The sequence below is a fragment of the Apus apus genome, chromosome 9 (assembly GCF_020740795.1).
Source record: "Apus apus isolate bApuApu2 chromosome 9, bApuApu2.pri.cur, whole genome shotgun sequence".
Taxonomy (NCBI): domain Eukaryota; kingdom Metazoa; phylum Chordata; class Aves; order Apodiformes; family Apodidae; genus Apus; species Apus apus.
Window position 1 is genome coordinate 14516867 of NC_067290.1, and position 19109 is coordinate 14535975.

A 19109-nucleotide genomic window follows, 5' to 3' on the forward strand; every position below is an offset into this window, starting at 1 on the left:
AGAAGGTTTGGAGGATCATTTGCTCTGATCATACCAGCTCATGTGGGTGCTTGTCTCCAAACTGCTGTCTCTGCTGGCAGACATTTTGAAGATTTGAAGTTGATAGCTCACATCAAGCTCATGGGCTTTTCAGTAACTTTAGCAGAAGGCTCTCCGAGAGCTGTATTTATGATGTACATACAGAGGTACATGTTGAGGAGCATCAAATAGTGTGGGATTTCTTTTCATTGTTTTTGAAGTTATGACAAAAACAATGACCAGGTTATTTGAAAACATTCTGGTTCTTGAGTCTTCATGTGTTAAGTTCTGCCAGCTTTGTGATGAGCTTGGTCCACGTTGTGGATGGATGACCTCTGAAGTATCTGAGTGACTGGATTGGGAACTAGGGCACACCTGTGATAACATAAGCTTTTTACTTGGGAGGTGAGGGCTGATAAATGCTTGCCCTTTCTGCAGGTGTTTCTCAGAACCAGAGAGGTGCTAGGTGTAAATCAGGAGTATTTCAGCTGCAGAGAGAACATGGAGCAGCTTGGGCTCAAGTCTGGTTTGCAGTAGTGCTTCTTTATCTCTGACAGAGTAAAGCTGTCTCAGAGTAGGCATGAATGAACCCTTCATCTGTTTGACCTCCTTTCCTCGCTGTTGGAGTGATGGAGAGGCACGGTGACATGAGGACAAAGCAAATTGATCAGTCTTGGTCAGCACAATTGTGGCAATGTGGCTGCAACAGTCTGCTGACAAAATGGTACTGTATTAACTTTGTGTTTATTTATTCCAACTGCTAGCACTGTTTGTTCCTATGTAAGCAAGGAAGGAAGAAGTAGAGAATTGTGCTTAATATTAATTTTTAGTGTTGGAGTTAATTGTAGAGTTCTCTGAAAAGTTAATATATTTCCCTTTCACTTGTTCCCCCTCTGGTAAACTAAGCATGGGTGAAAGCATTCGTTTCCCAAGATAACTGTATCAGCACAAGGTCATTTTTGGTTTGTCTCACTATTCCATTTGTATTAAAAGGAAACAAATCCAGCCTTACTTGTGTGCCTGAACCATGAGGCTTAAATTGAGTTCTCACTTCTTTCTTTAGACAGGAGAGTCAAGACCAACGCCAGTAGCCTTTGAAAACTGAAATGTTTAGTTTTTAATAGATGCAAAAATGAGAAGGTTTTATGTACATCTGCACAAGAAATGGAAAAATATCCATAGTCCTCAAAAATGCTGGGAAGAAAATTCTGTTTGACAGAACTGAAAACATTTTATTTGATTTAAAAGGCCATCCTTCAAGGCAAAGTTCTGATCTTTATTTTTTTAACTTTGATTCCATATTATTGCTAATTTGTGGTTTGAACTGTACCTTATGCATTACACTAACTGTAAGATGGTTATTGCAGCTTAGATCACTCAGATCTCTGCTTCTTTATAATATCTGTACCTCAGCCTTGTTCAGTCTTGCAGCAGGCATTTATGTTTATTTCATAGCTGAGATGAACTCTTTATTCTTTGTGATCTAATAAGAGATACAGAAGAGAAAGGACAGTGTGTAAACTAATAATATGCTCAGTACAGCTTTTATATAACAAAAGTTGTACAAGGTACACAGTGATCCAGTTCACAGTGGAGCATGAAAGTGAACCATGCTGGCAGCTTTGGGAAAGGAAAGGCATCTGTAGGAGAAAGTAAATGCTTCTCAGGATTGCATGACAAAATTACCAATTTCCCTTCTGTGGCAGTGGAATAACAATAAACATCCTTTTCTTTTCCTTGAATAATGTTGCTGGGTTTTAATGCAGGAGCGTGTTTCATCTAGAAGGGTATTCTCAGGTTCCAAATAATATCTCAATACAGTGTGACAAAATGAGCACCTCTGAGTTGCTTCTTTCCTTTCTTAGTTCAGATTATATCCTGTGGGATGACTCAGTCTGGTGCTCTGTAAATGAGCAGTGCTGGGCCTTGGTTTCAGTCCCCAAAATGCACATGGTCCTCCTATGGTTTGGTGGTGTTTGAATGTGCAAAGATGCACTGAGACATAAAACCAGGAGGGCTTCCCATCACATTTGTGTCCCAAGGAAGTGCCTGTCTGTGCCACAAGCTGCTGTATAAGCAGTGTGAAGTGCAATAGTGAGACTCTCCCTCAGAGAGTGATCTGGCCGTGGCCTGAGCTCCTCCTGTCTCTCCACTTCTTTAAGTACCAGCATTTGCTCTCCAGATTAATTCCTCACCTGAGGCATCTGTAGACAACCTGTGGCTCTTTTCGAGCACTAGAGCCATCTTTGCGGAGTGTGGATTCAACAGGGCAACAAGGAAAAGCAAAGCACCTGAGTAGTCCTGCACAGCAAGGCTTATTGAACCCGCAAAAATGGGGAAAACTTCTCATAGCCTTTTTGAGGTTGATCAGCCTTCACAGCAGGAGATGGCAGGGACCCTCTGCGGACTCAGGAACCTGTCATGCACAAATGCCTTTTGTGGTGGCCATAAATGCACAGCATTTAGTGATGCTGCAGAGAGAAGGCGCTAGCTGTACCTGCCAGTGAAACACACAGCTTGTCCGAGTGAGCAGGGAACACAGCTCTGAGCAGGACAAGTCCATTCTTCCAGCTGCTTGGGAAGCTGCCAAGTACAGTTTATTCTCTTAGGATTTCGTCAGGCAAAGCAGGGACAGAATGAAGGGGAAGGGAAAGTTAGGGGTATGGTTCCAGAAGCATTGTAACTCCTCCTTCACAGCACATCAGCAGGTTCTCATCTTTGGGGTGGTAATAGTTCCTGGTTCCCACTGAGTTACTACAGGTCAGGACCTGTTGCATCACCCAGAAACAAGTGTTTAATTCTTTCCATTTTGAGGAATAAGTGAAAAAAGAGTGTACTGGATTTAAAAATAGAGAAGTAGCCATTGTCCATATCCTACAGGAAGTCGCAATGTAAGTCTCCCCTGCCTTCCAGGGAGCATAAGCCAGGAGGGATATGCCTTCCATAAGCTCCCCTGCCCCTTCTAGGCAGGGGAGCTTAGGAGCTCTAGAAAATGAAGAAGCAGGCAGTTAACAAGGAACTGCTGAAAATTACCTCAGCTGCCCTGGAGAAAGGAGCAGAGAGGGTTTGTTTTTTTGTTTGTTTTTTACTAAAAGGAGGGAGAGATCAAACCCTGTGCCACTGATCTTTGAAAGGACAGCAGAAGAAATTTGGTAGAGTCATAGGATATAAGCCTACAAGCCTAGAAAATGCTGGGTCCTCCAGCAGAGCAATCTGGGCACTGAGAAATGAGGGTAAGTCAGATCCAGATGGGAATGTATCTTGCCATCACCATTAGCCCTCAAAGACATTCCTGTCCTCAGAATTTCAGTTTGGTGTCTGCATTTAGCTGGGTTGATATAGGCAGCAACAGCCTGTATTAGTCTTGTTTTGAATTAGTAAAAAAAATAAAATCCAGATATGTTATTTATTGAATAAGTTTTTCCTGGAAGAAGATATTCCTACAGAGTGAGATTACCTGTTTTTTGCTTTCTTTAAACCAGTTTCGATGGCATGAACGGAGCTGAAGTGGTTCACAAGTCTGGCAAAATCCTCTATCAGCTGCGAGTGTCACTTAAGGTAAGTAATTCCTCTGCTTTAAGATCCTTACGTGATCAGTGTTGTGCCCTGTGGTAACTGTGTAAGATCTTCTGTGCTGGGGCGAAGGAATGACACACTTTTATGCCCTTTTCTATTCTGATGGGCCCAGCAGGCCCAATATACCTTGAGGCACTAACCAAATGAAGCACAACACTTGGGGCAAGCTCTGGCAGGTGGAAATTGCTGTCTGTTTCTAATGTGCTGTATGGTGGGCACACAACTCCTGCTTTACACACTGCCCTCTGAGCTGGGGCTTATTTGAAAGGAATTTCTAGGAGTGCCTTAAAACCATGTTGTGCAAGGAAAGAATGGGGGGTTGCCCAAGGCTCTCTCATCCTGTTATGCTCCATGCAAGAGGAGTATTCTTGGGCTGTTGTCTCTTGCTTTGTTCTGTGTCTGTGGTTTTTATAATGCATTTAGTGAACATGCTTCCCTCACAGCTGAAGCTGTAAAACCCCTGGGTATCTAGTAAACACTGATGTAAATATCTGACGTACAAACTTTTAGGAGAAGTAGCTGCAGCTCTCAGGGCTGGAGAGCTCCATGTGAGCAGGAGGGATTGATGTGTGACAATCTGAAGAAATGGGCCTTTTGGCTTTAGCCTGACTCATCAGGATTGGTTAGTGAATGCTGCCTAAAGAATCTTTCTCCTCTTAGAAGTCATTTAGCTTTTCAAGTTAAAACTTATTTTAGTTAACACTGAGTAGTTTTAAATGAGAAAAAAAAAAAAAAAGAGGAATGTGGCTGTTAGTGATGAAAGCTAAAAGTACAGCTAGAGCAAAAGTAAATAGTCACGTACCACAAAGACTACATGCCGTGGAAGCTCCATAAGCTCCCACAAAACCCATATTTTCTCGTAAATGGCTTTTTCATTACTGACTTCTCCTTCCTGAAAATTTGGGTAAGGAGGAGTCTGTGTAGCACATTTCGAAGTTCATCAGATGAAGTTACTCAGAAGAGAACAAGACAGACTCCAGAAAGAAGGACAAAAGCTCTTTGGTTTACTCAGAGAATTCCCATTATGGCAAGCATCCTTACACTAACTCCTCCTCCAAGTTCCCTCTGCACAGGAGGGAACCTAACAAAGCATTAAAACTGCTCCTGGGTGATTGATCAGGGTGCTAATCTAAAAACACTTGCCTGCAGAGACTGCATTTTATTCTGGGTAATAGCACAGAATACCCTGATGACTGTCAGTAGAGTTTCATTCCTGGAGAACTCTGTGGTCTGTAATAAGTCATGGCAGGTGAGGGGAATGGGAAGATGCCTTTTGATTTTTGTGGTGTATCTGACCAGTGGTGAAAACAGCCCTTCACATCTTATGGAGTGATGGAACTGTAAGTAAGGCCATCTCACAGGTAATGTATCAGCCAGATAACCTGGCCAAAGTGGTGGTTGTGTGCTAACCCAGGCTGTCATCAGTCTCAGAGATGAGAGGTGTTGGTTTTTTTAAGGCTTTGGGACAGACTTGTCTTGGATGAGAGAGTTTAAGTTGGACCCAAATGACCTAAGTGTTCCTGGTTTTGTTGTGTAGGTGGATGTTTCCAATAGAGACGAGCAGACCTGAGTACTGTTGTTGCTGTTTATATGCCAGTAGAGCATGTAGCTCTCTTGATAGATGCTGGCTTTGCTGCAGGCACCCAGGTCCAAGTCACTCTGCTGCAAAGCATTGAATATGGGCCCATGCACTGAAATCACTCTGAAGCTGAAGCCAGCACAAAGTAAGAGCTGCTTGTTAAGCAGTGCGTCATGGAGAGAACATGTGGCAACAGTTTCTCAGAACTCATGTTGGCTTAAGTGGTATCAAAGAGGAATTCAGCCTGTGGTTGTAACCTGTGCCAGGGGTTCCCAGATTTCTATTGCCCTCATGCACAGGCAGCAGCAATAGCAACCATAGGTATTAGCACCAGCCATTATTATCTGTACTGGAGTCAAGGGCAGGTCATGAGACAGTGGCCACTGAAAATGTTCAGTTTCACGCATTTAGGAAGGTGTGCCTCTAGTTTCTTGTTTGCAACCTCCCATCATATACTTTTCTAATCCTTAAGATTCCTTCCCAGAGGGGGCCATCCTTCGTGTCCCGAGTCAAGACCCACACTGCACCCTTTCATTTGCCAAGCCCCATCTCCATCAGCTTTAACTGTGCTCATGAAAACCTCAGTTTCCTGGGCAGAAGTGTTGGTGGGTCAGCTTCAGCTGGCTGGAGGAATCTTGCTCAGTTGGGACTGTCCATTCAGAGAGGGTTTATCTTTCGCTTTGCACAGGATGGTTCAGTGAAAGTGCCAGGAGGGAGCAGTTTGACCAAATACTTAACTGAATTCTGAAAGCAACAATTTCTTCTTGGGTGGCCTGGCAGATATGTACATGGTCCTAGAAGTTAAAAGTCTTTCAGTAAATGCAGTAGTTTATCTGACCTTTTTTCATTCTTATTTTTCTCCTTAGAGTTCTGCCTAAGAAGGTTTTGTCCCAAAAGAGAGATCAAACATGATATTTCTATTTCTTTCATTGATTATCTCTTTCCTTGATTTTCCTTTTGTCTTTGCTGGAGTCCCCCAGGGGCAGTGGGATCTCAATCCCCAGCTCCCAGCCTGCATCATGGTCATTACTGTGCAGAATTCAGGCTCCTACTTTGTCCCTCTCTGCTGTTTTCCAATCATGATCTTTTTCTTCCCTTTCTTTCACACCCATTTTGGAAGCATTTTTTTAAGGCATAACTCTAAACCCAGCACCCTGTGAAAGCAATGGGAGGGTGGCAAGGAGAGCAGACATGTTCTCACTTTGTGGTGGGGCTGGAGGTTCATGTTAGTCCCTGCTGCCACACTGACTCAGTGGCTGTTGTGCAACTGAAGTCCAGGAATCTGCATCCAGAAAAGATAAGTTTGTGATGGTTACGCAAATCAGCAGGTGCAGCCTTTCAGAGTGGAAGGATTTATGAGCTGGTTGAGCTCTGAGAAATCATTGAGTAGTATTTTAACAGAGCCAGCACATCTGAGAGCAAAGGGTTTCAGAGCTGGATTGGAACTTGGTAGTATCTGCATGACTGGTACCTTGTTAAAGATAAATCTAAATAAAAATACTTGCCCAACTCATAATGTAACATCTAATTTACTTAATGTTAAAAGACTTTTTGTATTAAACCTGGGGAGTTTTTTATAGGGAAAAGGTATTAGAATTAGGTATTATTTTATAACAGTGCATGATATGGCAAAGAGCCATGATTCTGCCCTCAGGAAAGAGGCATCTTCGTAAAAGCTGATCATTGTTCAGTGGGGAAGACAGCATTAGGAACAAACAAAAAAAAAGCAATGTGGAAGGCTAGGGGGAGAAGGACACAGTTAATAGAAGACTGGAAATGAAAAGGAAAATGTAAAATTATCCTTGGCTGCTATCTTCATGGATGATAAAGAAATTAAACATTCTGCTTGAAACAGAAAAAGAATTGTATAAGGCCTCTTTAAATTGGAAATTGTGCAATTGTTAATGATGATGAAAATAAGTAGAAACATTTAGTAAGTATTTCTGGTCTGTGTTTGGATGACAGCAGAATAATATGCTAGAATCACAGGAGGATATTTAATTAATTTCTAAATTACTAGGCCTCAAGAAGAAGTATTATAAAACACTGACTAGTAATAAGCATTTTAGAAAGTACATCTTCCGATAACTTGCAGAAAAGTGGCCCCATGAAGGTGCTAAGAAAACAAGAGGTTTGCAGATAACAATTTTTAATACTGGGAAAATCCAGGACACTGGATTTTTGGCTGGGATTTCAATATGGCAAAAGGAAAACTGGATTAGTCAGGCAAAACCATAATGTGCGGAGTTTAGAGTGAAAGACTTCTTTCCCAGTTCCTTCTTTCTCTGTGGACTTAGGGACAAGGCCTGTGGGGACATGATCCCTTTGTGTACCTGCTGGATTTAAGGCCTCTCTTGACTCTTATAGGACAGAATGACTCTTCAGCTTTTTTAGGAATAGCTCATTCAGAGCCATTGAATCAAAAAATCATGATATCATAGAATGGTTAAGGTTGGAAGGGACCTTACAAATCATCAGGTTCCAATCTCTCTGCTATGAGCAGGGACACCTCCCACTAGACCAGGCTGCACAGGCCTCATCCAACCTGGCCTTGAACATCTCCAGGGAGGGAGCTTCCACAACCTTCCTGGGCAACCTATTCCAGCACCTTTCCTACCCTCATGGTGAAGAATTTCTTCCTGATGTCAAACCTAAATCTTCCCTGTTTCAGTTTAAAACCATTACCTTTCGTCCTTTCACTGCCCTCTCTGGTGAAAAGCCCCTCCCCAGCTTTCCTGTAGCCCCTTCAGACACCAGAAGGTGCTCTGAGGTCTCCCCGGAGCCTTCTCTTCTTCAGGCTGAACAGCCCCAACTCTCTCAGCCTGTCTTCACAGCAGAGGTGCTCCAGCCCTTGGATAATCTTGATGGCCCTTCTCTGGACTCTCTCCAACAGGTCCACGTCTTTCCTGTGCTGAAGGTTCCAGAGCTGTACACAGTATTCCAGGTGGGTTCTCACCAGAGCACAGTAGAGGAGCAGAATCCCCTCCCTGGCCCTGCTGGCCACACTTCACTTGATGCAGCCCAGGACACAACTGGCTCTCTGGGCTCCAGCTCACACTGGTGGCTCATATAACCCCAGAAGTAGTCAAGATAGGTGAGGACATAGTAGATGAGGATTGGGTTAGGGATCAGTTGCATAATCTGGACATCCATAAATCGATGGGTCCGGATGAAATGCATCCAAGGGTGCTGAGGGAGCTGGCGGAGGTCATTGCTAGTCCACTCTCCATCATCTTCGGTAAGTCATGGGTAACTGGAGAGGTGCCTGAGGACTGGAGGATAGCAAATGTCACTCCAGTCTACAAGAAGGGCAAGAAGGAGGACCCGGGTAACTATAGACCGGTCAGCCTCACCTCCATCCCTGGAAAGGTGATGGAACAACTTGTCCTTGGCACTATCTCTAGACATATCAAGGAGATGGGGGTCATCAAGAGCAGTCAACATGGTTTTACCAAGGGTAAGTCATGTTTGACTAACCTCATAGCCTTCTATGAGGAAATTACTAGGTGGATAGATGATGGTAGAGCGGTAGATGTGGTCTATCTTGATTTCAGTAAAGCATTTGACACCGTCTCCCACAGCATCCTTGTAGATAAGTTGATCAAGTATGGGTTTGATGATCAGGCAGTGAGGTGGATCAAGAACTGGTTGAAAGGAAGAAGTCAGAGAGTTGTAGTCAATGGGGCAGAATCTAGTTGGAGGCCTGTGACTAGTGGAGTCCCTCAGGGGTCGGTACTGGGACCGGTGTTGTTCAATATCTTCATCAATGACCTGGATGAGGGCACAGAATGTACCCTCAGCAAGTTTGCTGATGACACCAAGCTGGGAGGAATGGCTGACACACCAGAAGGCTGTGCTGCCATTCAGAGAGACTTAGACAGGCTGGAGACTTGGGCGGGGAAAAACCTGATGAAGTTTAACAAGAGCAAGTGTAGAGTTTTGCATTTGGGGAAGAAAAACGCCATGCACCAGTACAGGTTGGGGGCTGACCTGCTGGAGAGCAGTGTGGGTGAAAGGGATCTGGGGGTCCTGGTAGACAGGAGGATGACCATGAGTCAGCAGTGTGCCCTTGTGGCTAAGAAGGCCAATGGCATCCTGGGGTGCATTAGAAAGGGTGTGGTTAGTAGGTCAAGAGAGGTTCTCCTCCCCCTCTATTCTGCATTGGTAAGGCCACATCTGGAATATTGTGTCCAGTTCTGGGCCCCTCAGTTCAAGAAGGACAGGGAAGTGCTTGAAAGAGTCCAGCGCAGAGCCACAAGGATGATTAAGGGAGTGGAACATCTCCCTTATGAGGAAAGGCTGAGGGAGCTGGGTCTCTTTAGTTTGGAGAAAAGGAGACTGAGGGGTGACCTCATCAATGTTTACAAATATGTAAAGGGTGAGTGTCAAGACGATGGAGTTAAGCTTTTTTCAGTGAAGACCAGTGATAGGACAAGGGGTAATGGATACAAGTTGGAGCATAGGAGGTTTAAGATGAATATCAGGAAAAATTTTTTTACTGTAAGAGTGACAGAGCACTGGAACAGGCTGCCCAGAGAGGTTGTGGAGTCTCCTTCGCTGGAGACATTCAAAACCCGCCTGGATGCCTTCCTGTGTGATGTACTCTAGGTGACCCTGCTCTGGCAGGGGGGTTGGACTAGATGATCTTTCGAGGTCCTTTCCAACCCCTAGGATTCTATGATTCTATGTTGAGCTTCTCATCTACTACCACCCCCAAGTCCTTCTCCTCAGGACTGCTCTCCAGTCATTCTCCCCCCAGCCTGTACTTGTGCCTGGGGTTGTGCTGACCCAGGGGCAGGACCTTGCACTTGGCCTTGTTGAACTTCATGATGCTGACACTGGCTCACCTTTCCAGCCTGTCACGGTCCCTCTGGGTGGCATCCCTTCCCTCAAGGGTGTCAACCACACCACACAGCTTGATATCATCAGCAAACTTGCTAGCCTCTGGGTCAAACAAAGGCCACAAAGTGCGTCTGGTTTGAGAGGGAAGTGAGCTGGCTGAAATTCAAAGCCATCATCCCCCAGAGCAGTATTTTGGATTAACTGTCAGTGGGAGGTGGTAGTGTGGTGGTTATTCTTGGACATTCTGTCCACCGGTGAGTTAAGCTTCTGCTTACTTAAAAATTAATTTCCTTTGGAAAAGTTCTGAATGATGATTCAGATGCTGATGCAGTTAATTCCACTTTTAATGGGCTAGGAAGGGAGTGTGGAGTCTGTACAGAAGAAATATATGCTCAATGCTGAACTTTTGTGCTTGCCATGACACTGCCCAGCTGCAGGGCTCAGATGCCTGTGACAGCAAGCCTGTGAGCTGAGGGAACTTTCCCACCTTTGCACCTGCTCAAAAAAGAAGAGGATTTCTAACATTAACTATAAGAAGGTCTTTCTGCATGCTGGCTGTGTCTCCACTGGGGTGCTGATAAGGGCTCTCCCACTCTGGGCTAAAGGCCTGGATGAGATGCAAAAGCCCAGACTGCTCCTGCTTAACAAATAGGAACATAAAAGTGAGAGCTATTGTCCAAGGAAGATCTTCAAAGATCCAGGAAGACATGTCTGCATGCCACTTACCAGCCTGTGCCTTTGAGCTCCTGGCTAAAAAAGGAGGCAGCAGTAAGGGAAAGCCTGTTCAAAGGAGCAGCCTACCTTTGGGGAGAAAAAGAAGGCAAGGCCAAGGGTGAAGCATTGAACTAGTTAATGTGCTGATTCTGCTTTGAGTTATATGATAAAATATATGTATTGTCTGTATGTCTGCACAGTCCCTCGCCTCCCCATCAGCTTTGTCTCACAGGATTTTCATTTCCCCTCCATTACAGCTCTGCTGTCCTCAGCTTTACTAGGCTCACCAGAATGGCACAGGTGGTAATTCCACTTCTGTTTCCTTAGTGTTGCCTGGAGAGAAAGGTAACTTGGCTTTTCTTAAAACCTTAAATGTGTTTCCCTGAATTGCATCTGACATGTCTTTTTCAAATGTACTTACATCTCTAGTGAGTGGTTTGTAATTTAAGAGTGAATTATTTCTTCTCCGTTTTCTAGGAAATGCAAGTACCTGGGAATATCAGAGAGGCTTTTGTGTTGTTAGGTTTACTCAGAGGTTAGGGCAGGCAGTTTCTGCACTCTCACACTTTGCAATTTGCACCTGATATTATTCATCACCATTCACTACAAATAAGATTATTGGCCTGATCTTTTGTTCCTGCCATCAAGCTGGTATACTTAAGGATGATGTGAAAGCAATAGTAATTATTAGATGAATACAAGGAAAAGAACTAGAAATGGAATTACAAATGGAATTATTAATATTTATGGGAGCTTAATTACGCTCTAATGTTTGTAGCCCTGCACTGAAAAAGATCTGCGCCATACAAGAAATGCCTTCCCTGATGTGGTTTTACATAATCAATTCTTGGAATCTGGAGCTCAGAGCAAGTGATTTTTTTGTTCAGCTTTAGAGCCCAGTGCTGCTGTTCCACTGCAGGGTGAAGCAGGGAGAGGAGCTAGCTGACTTGTTCCTTCTCAGCTGTCTTGCCTCGGAGTGAATCAAAGGCACAATGGCTGATTTAAATCTGTGCTTCTGTTGTCTGGTTCCCCTATCCTATTTCTCTCCTTGCTTTTTCACTTTTCCTGCTATGTCCTCAGCTTCTGGGAGGATGGGGTGGGAATGCAGTGTATGAAAGCAGTCCAGGGGAACTCTCAATTTTTCTACCTCATCTGTCCTGCTCCAGTAGAGATCCCACGTTACACAGGAAAAAATTGCCAAGAGGAGTCCGTAGCTTCTGCATGTGGAATGTAAATTCAATCCTAAAATTTTGTTGACAAAAGCTGTTCAGAGGATGTTTCTAGGCATTTACTCCGTGCGTGACAGGCTGTTTGCCAAACAGTTGCAGACATTGAGAGGTGAAGGGGATTGGGAGGTACAAATAACATCTCGAGGGTCTTGCCAAAGCTATAAAATAAGTCTCAAAATTACATTTTAAAAGCCCTTGCTCTGACTTAGCTCTTCATCCATGTCTTTGTATGTCCTAACTGGCACTGTGAGGCTTGTGATGCTGGTATTACAGAAATACATAAAAATGAAGCTCCCTTTCACTCACTGTCAGCTGCAAGCTTTGACAGCTTCTGAAGCATTTCAGCACTTCCTAAATGTCTGTGTTTCTGCTTACAGAGTATCTTCTTTGTTCTTCTGGCAGTTGTTAGGTTAGAATGAGAAGAGAGGATTTTCTTTGGGAAACTGGTGACAGATAAAAGGTATTTTTTAAAAATCTAATTCTCCTCTTTAGCCCCCCAGTAAAAATTAGAAGGTTAAGAAGAAAAGGACAGAAAACAGACTCTTCTGTTTTATCATGTACGACCTATTAATAGTGAATTTGAATTATTGCAGTGTCATGGGCTCCTGCCTTGTTTCCTCTCTTTGTTGTTAAGTGCTGCTGCGGTGTGATCACTGCCTGTTGTGTGCATTTTGCTGTTTACACACTGGATTTGTCTTTTGAACACTCCTTTCTATACCTATTGAGTCAAAGTCACTGACAGAAACAAGTCAGTGTTATTGCAGAGTTCCCTCATTTCCTTCATCCATTAAGGACAGGGGTCTGAGAACATTCTTATTATAAGGAAATTGCCAGACCCCAAGAGTTGTATCTGCTCAGTAATTCCTGGTACGTGGACTGTGCGCTCTGATGTGTTTCATGCAATCTCTGGCCTAGGTCACTCTGAAGCCACATTTAATTTAAACAAGGGTACATTCAGCTGGCCAGAATGTGTATTTGGAGTTTAAACTCATGGTGGTTTCCTCCTGCCTCCATGGCACTGATTACCACACATTCCTTTCTTTTAATTTCAGCCCTCTCCAGTTCTAGGAAAAGGTCCTTGATTAAGTACTGAGAAACCAGTCTATTTGCAGGTCTAATTTTGTTGCTCCAATTACATTACTGTATGCTAAATATAGGAAGGCACCAAGCAAATCCTAGTTCCTGGGCTGAACAGGATGTTCAAAAGCACAGTTCAAATTTAAATGGTGTGGCTTGGGCCTCCATTTAACTTCAGCTAATGAACTGATTTCTCTCAGAGTGTAAATCAGCACATCTATATTGATTTATAGGCAAGTAGCTGGTTCATCACAGCTTCATGCAGCTAAAAATGAGCCATGTGCCCAACTGTGCTTCCTGTTTCTAATTGAAGTTAGCAGAGACTAAAAGTCACCTGATAACCTAGAAAATGAAAAGTGGAAAATGTTCAGCAACCTGTAAACTGGTCATCTTGTTTGCTGCTGACTCTACATGGCTTTCTGTGCCATTCCCTGGGTGGTGGGCTTTTTTATAGCCGTGAAATCCATGAAAGATAACAATGAAGTCTGCTTGTGTTCTAAATGTGCATCTGTGGCCTCAGCATTGCAGGGAATCCATAGTCCTGGGTAGCCATGCAGATTTGCATTTTCCTTCTGTCCAGTGGGTGAAAAAGCCACTGAGCAAACAGAAAACCATAGTGTTTCAAGTATGTGGAACACTTGTAATAGGTGAGAGACTGATTGTGCTGGAGACAGACGTCTTATCTGCTGAACAGCTACTGTCTATCTCAGGGAACAGCTTCTCCTGCAGTGCCTCTGTGGCAGTGTGCCACAGCCCTGGGATGACCAGCTGTTGGTCTGAGCTGCTGCGGGGCCCATGCATTCCCAGACCCTTTGTTCAAGATGCCTGACAAGGGAGCCACTTTGCTGGGGGCTCAGTTGAGGCCCACCAACATGGGACACCCAGGCTTTCTTTTCTTTTCCAGCAGGACCAGACCTGAGGCTGAAAAAAAGCTGCTGTGAATTCTCATCCAGCTGCACTGCTGACTGCAGACTTTGCAGCAGGTTTCCTCCCTGTATTCCCTGCTCAGTGCTGCTGCCTTTTATTTCAAGGACAGCTTGTGGGAACCATGAAACAAACTCAGTCTGATTCCTGTTTTTCTTTTCTATGTGCCTCGAGGCTATCCTCAGATTCCTCTCAGCTGGTGACTGCTCTGTTTCCCTGAGTCTCATTGAGTAGTGTACCTACAAGCCAGATACTTGTCATCTCTAAAAGATGTTTGTTTCCACAGAATAATAGCAAAGAGGTTACTGTCTGCTCCCTTCACAGTGAGCCAGGCTGGGAGAAGTCCAAATATCCACTCTTCCCTTGTAATTCATATTTCATCAAGATAAAGCAGCCAAAAATAGTTTCTGTGAGCTGTATCATTCTATAGCTTTCTGTGTTTATATAACATGAAAATGTTAAGGAGTACAGTAGGTCATGCACTAAGCTGAGTGAAATCACAGGGCGTGTGGGAGCTCATGGAGTGGAGCTTATAATTTATTTATTTGATTAACTTAACCTCTCTCTGCTTGAGAATTGCCTGCAGTGTTCTTGCATTGCTCCTATGTTTATTTGATAAAAGGAAAAACCAACCCAGCCACACCGTGGGGAATTATTGATGCTGAAAAAGGCTTTTCAGGGGGAGAGAGAGAGGAGAGTTTGCACAGCTTTGCCAGAGCCTTATTTTTTCCTGCCTTCCAAGAACAGGGCTGTGTTCCATCCCCTGCCGCCCCCTCAGCTGGTGCTGGGAAGAGCAGCTGAGTTTAGCTCACTGTTCCTGGAAGTCACAGAGACACCAAGCATGGAGAAACTAGCATTTTCTGTAGCAGGCTGTGCTTGGATGGAAAAGATGAGCTGATCTTCATCCTTCTTGTCCACTAGCCTGGATTAACCCTCACTGCACCAGGAGAGGCTACAAAGGCCTTTAATGTGATCTTTTAGAAAGGGACAAAGACTTCCTTCAGTCGTTGGGGCCAGGCGTTTGGAAGCCACTCTGAAATATCATTTTGCATCATTGACCAAATGTATCCCTGATGTAACTCAAGTTCACTAGGTTTATGCTAGGATCACCTTTTATTTTTTTATCTTACCTATCAGAAGCACAAGTAACTCAGCCAAGCAGTCTGCTCCAGGGGCCATGTCCTCCCTGGGCTCTGTGCTTCAGTAAGGAAAGTGCCTTTTGGAGTGCAAAGAACTTCTCAGCCATGGAGAAGTGGGACCAGAGAGTCTGTAACCCCAGACTCCCCCCAAATTGTCCCAGTTCAGGTATGCCTTCAGAGGGCAGTTACAGCATAGTACTGTGTACTGATGCACAAAATGTTTGATAATGTGCTTTAAGAGGCATATAAAGACTGTGTGCTCCATAGGTCAAGTTTCAGTTGATTAAATGAAATTACTTACATGGGGATCTGCATTTGTGTTACAGATAATGAGGAGGAGTTTGCAGTTTACAATCTTGTGATCTGGATTCTGTTTCTTGCTGCATGACTGGGGCCAAGCGCTGTTCTCTGATGCCTCAGTTTCTCCTCTGTGTAGTAGAGGATGTACTGATACTGTGGCTCAGCTGGGGATTGTGAGGGTTTATTAATGTCTGTGGGTCCCCAGGCAGACAGCTCGCTGGAAACACAAACTATTACTGGGTCACTGGAAATGTACTGGCTCATTTGCTTCTTTCTTGAGGCTGACTCAAAGCTTGTTATTCCACAGCTGTGACTGTCACAGCCATAGCCCCAGTGCCAAATGTATCTGAGTCTGATGGCTGTGATGAATCTGATGAGATGAAGAAAACAGCTTAAGGTGACCAGGACATCATCACATGTAGACATTTCTATTGCTATTTCCATGGATGCAATTAGCCAAAAACGAGTAGTCCAAAGGTTTTTCTCTTTCAATGTTTTTTTTTTTGTTTCTTTATTCAGGAGAGAAAGAAAATCCCTTCCTTTCCCATTGTGCCTAAAATTGGCTTAGGCTTCTCACTTGACACAGGTTGGTTTTGGTCAGCCTAGGAGCTTTACTTTCGCAGTTGAGCTCTGATGAGGGCTGGCCCCTGACTTCAGCTTCTTAGTGCATTAATCCAGGAAAGAAAAATAAACCTCCCCGGGGGGCCAGCAGAGGCATCTGTCAAAGTACACACAAAGAAGGTGAGAATGAGGAGGAGCTGGGATAACTTGGGATGTCAAACTTACTATTTCCAAGCTGGCACTGGTAGGTGCATGTAACAAGATTACTTTTAGAGATATTTTTGTGCCTGTGCAGAGGTCATGGAAGTGGCTGATTTTATTTTCCTGGCATTGGGGGTGAAGAAAGAAGGGCTGAAGCTCTGGCTTCTTTTGAGTCTCTGCTCTGCCCCTTCCTGTCCCCTAAAGGATTTTACCGCTGTTCAAGTTTCAAGCTTCCCAGTCAGCAACCTGTAGTTGCCGTAGTATTGGAAGGCAGAGAAGAGGCGGTGGCGTGTCAATCCTGTCCCAGAGTATGGCCTCCTGGGAGGTAACTGCCTTCCCCCTGCCACTGCGGTGGGAGCACTGCGGTTTGGTGAGTTGCCTGGATCAACAGCCGTGGGGAGATTTTTCTACTCGAGCACGTATTCTGGGGAAGTGTAAAGCAGGCGCCGGGGCTGCCCCCGCCCCCGGTGTCTGCAGAGGTGCTGCAGGTTCGGTGGCGGGCGGCTCCCTGCTGCGCTGCTCTGCTGCGTGTGGTCTCCTCTTGGGCTGTGCAGATTCTTGCTGCAGCGTGGGAAGCTGCCACAGCAGTGATGTTCATGCTGTTCACGAGTCTGTGAAAGTTTTTTTGTTCAGCTGCCTCAGTTCTTGGAATTGATCTAGGTCAGGCAGCATCTTGAAAAACAGTAACTAGAAAAATAAGCTCTTCCACCTGGTACTTCACTATTAGCATAGATGCAAAGGGAAAAACAGAGCCTCTGCAAAAGAGTGAAGGCATCCTGTGTGATGAGGAGGTGTCAGCAGCTGAGCCAGGCTTGCAAAACATCATTTCAACAAAAATCTGTGAGTTCCTGCTTCGCTGGACACAGCATCATCCCTGTACCATGCCCACAAGGTGGGCGAGTGTTTGCAGTGAGCAGAATAACTCGTACACCCCTATAGAGCACAATAACTATAGTTTCAGTCCTTCCACTCTGGCCTTACAGATACCACCTACACAAACCAAATATAGTTGTCCTATTTCTGAGTAACAGACTGATCACACTGAAGTAAGGAATTACAGTATAGGGTCTTACTGAACTGTGATCACAATCACAAATATCTAGCAAATTGGTTCTCCAGCAGCCTTGAGTTTTAGTGGGTGAGGAACAAGAATTTCCTTTTATTTGGCTTTTTTGATTAAAATGTTTCTTTTTTTATTGCCAGAAGTTGTAGGGTTGGTTGCCTGCTCCCCTGTGCACAGTTCTGATACAGAGCTCTTCTTCCCAGGCTCAGTAGCTCTGGGATTTTAGGTCATATGAGCTGTGACATTTGTCCCAGAAATACTAGGCTCGAGACTTAAAATGCTTATTATTATTTCCATTACAGAAGCATTTAGCATTTTGCAGCCTGGGATGCATTTAATGTTACAGGCATATATTGTCCAGCAGGCACTGCCCAGGAAGCTTGCATTTGATACCAGAGAGACAAATGAAGGGAGAAAAAGGACCTGAAGCCCAAGGATGCACAGTGGTTTGTCCAGGATAGCTGACAGGTCAAGGCAGAAATGGAAGCAGGCTTTAGGTCTTCTGGGTCTCAGCCACAACCTTCAATGCCCCTCAGCTGGGAGGAAAAGTCTCTGAAACTGACAGTTTGATCATATATGGTGCCTGACTCAAACATAAATAGTGTTAAATTTGCAGTTGAAAGACTGTGGTGTCTTTTAGTGCCATATTGTGCATGGTTAGGACTCTCCTGGAAAGCAGAGTCCCTTTGGAAAATGACATCTCAAGAGCGAATTTTGTGTGTAAATGGACCCGGATTTCCCTGACACGTGTTTCTGATTGTTTAGTGGGTCTTGACACTGGTGAGCTGGGACATGACAGGGCCTTTTCCAATTCTGACAAGTTTTGTGAAGCCCCCGGGGAGCAGCAGCGTTTGCTCTGGCATTTGCCAGCCATGACTGCTCCAGCAGGACCACTTCCTTCTCTCTTCTTTCATATTCAGTAGCTCGTTTGCAAAAGCAATGTTGTAGGCACGGTTTTGTCTTTAGGGAGCAGATGGTGGGAATTTGTAAGGTCAGCTGGCATCAAGCTTTCTGAGGAGCTGAGAACTTTACTTGTACAGCAGAAATTTCCAGAAGGCTACTTAAGTCCCAAGACTGTTTTGCACCAGGTGCTGTACTGACACAGGCAAAGGACTGAGCCCCTGAGTGCTAACACTGCTGTGCCTGCCTCTGTGATTCTATGATACAAGAACAATTCTGTATGGCTAAAAAAGGGTGATTTTTTAAAATGTTGCTCCACACCCCTGCTTTAGGGCTCTGGTTATCTTTTGGGAATGGCCCTTACATGGATGAACAGAGACCCAGAAATGCAAACTCTGGCTGGTGTGTTCTGAGAATTCAAGCCGGATGGTGGCCTGTCTCCCTCAATGTACCGTTTCTTTGCTCTCTCAGTCCCAGGGTCATTTTATTTCTGCTGTACCTTCTCCATCACTCCTAATCAACTCTCCCTGGGAGCTTTCCTCCATCCTCTCTCTGCCTTCCCCTATTCCCTTGCCTGGCCTTCATTCTTGGCTTCTTTCCTTCTGGTATCTCATGTACCTCTCTCCCCAGCAGTCCCCTCGTTGGTCCTGACCACACAGACTGCCTCTTCCGCTCCTATTGCCACCACATTTGTCCTCTCCTTTCTCAAAGTCTCTCTTTCTTAAATCCCTTCTGCTTTATAGCTGGTTCCTCTGTGGTTTTGAAGCACTTATGTCCCCATGCTCTCTGTGAAAGAACAAATAGACTAAACAACAGGTTTGCCAGGTCTTTGCTGTGTTCTTGATGAATTCAGTGCTTCTGTAGCTCCTCATTCTTCTGACAGCACAGGCAGGGAGCCCAGCATCCCCCCTCCCACATGATGAGCTCACTGGGAGCTGTCACAGTTTATTCTAAGAAATCAGCTAATGTACAGTACCCAGCAGAGG

At 44.6% G+C, this 19109-nt stretch overlaps 2 protein-coding genes across 2 annotated transcripts in view; one reads left to right on the forward strand and one right to left on the reverse strand.

The window, feature by feature from the left end:
• Positions 1-19109, reverse strand: part of C9H3orf18 (chromosome 9 C3orf18 homolog) — a 107641-nt gene that overhangs the window by 54182 nt on the left and 34350 nt on the right. The gene's annotated exons all lie outside the window — the stretch shown is intronic.
• MAPKAPK3 (MAPK activated protein kinase 3) overlaps positions 1-19109 on the forward strand; it is a 112640-nt gene that overhangs the window by 8870 nt on the left and 84661 nt on the right. The window contains exon 3 of the mRNA XM_051627533.1: positions 3501-3576. Within this exon, the coding sequence (XP_051483493.1) occupies positions 3511-3576 (66 nt within the window). The 5' untranslated portion in view covers positions 3501-3510. The remainder of the gene's footprint in view (positions 1-3500; positions 3577-19109) is intronic.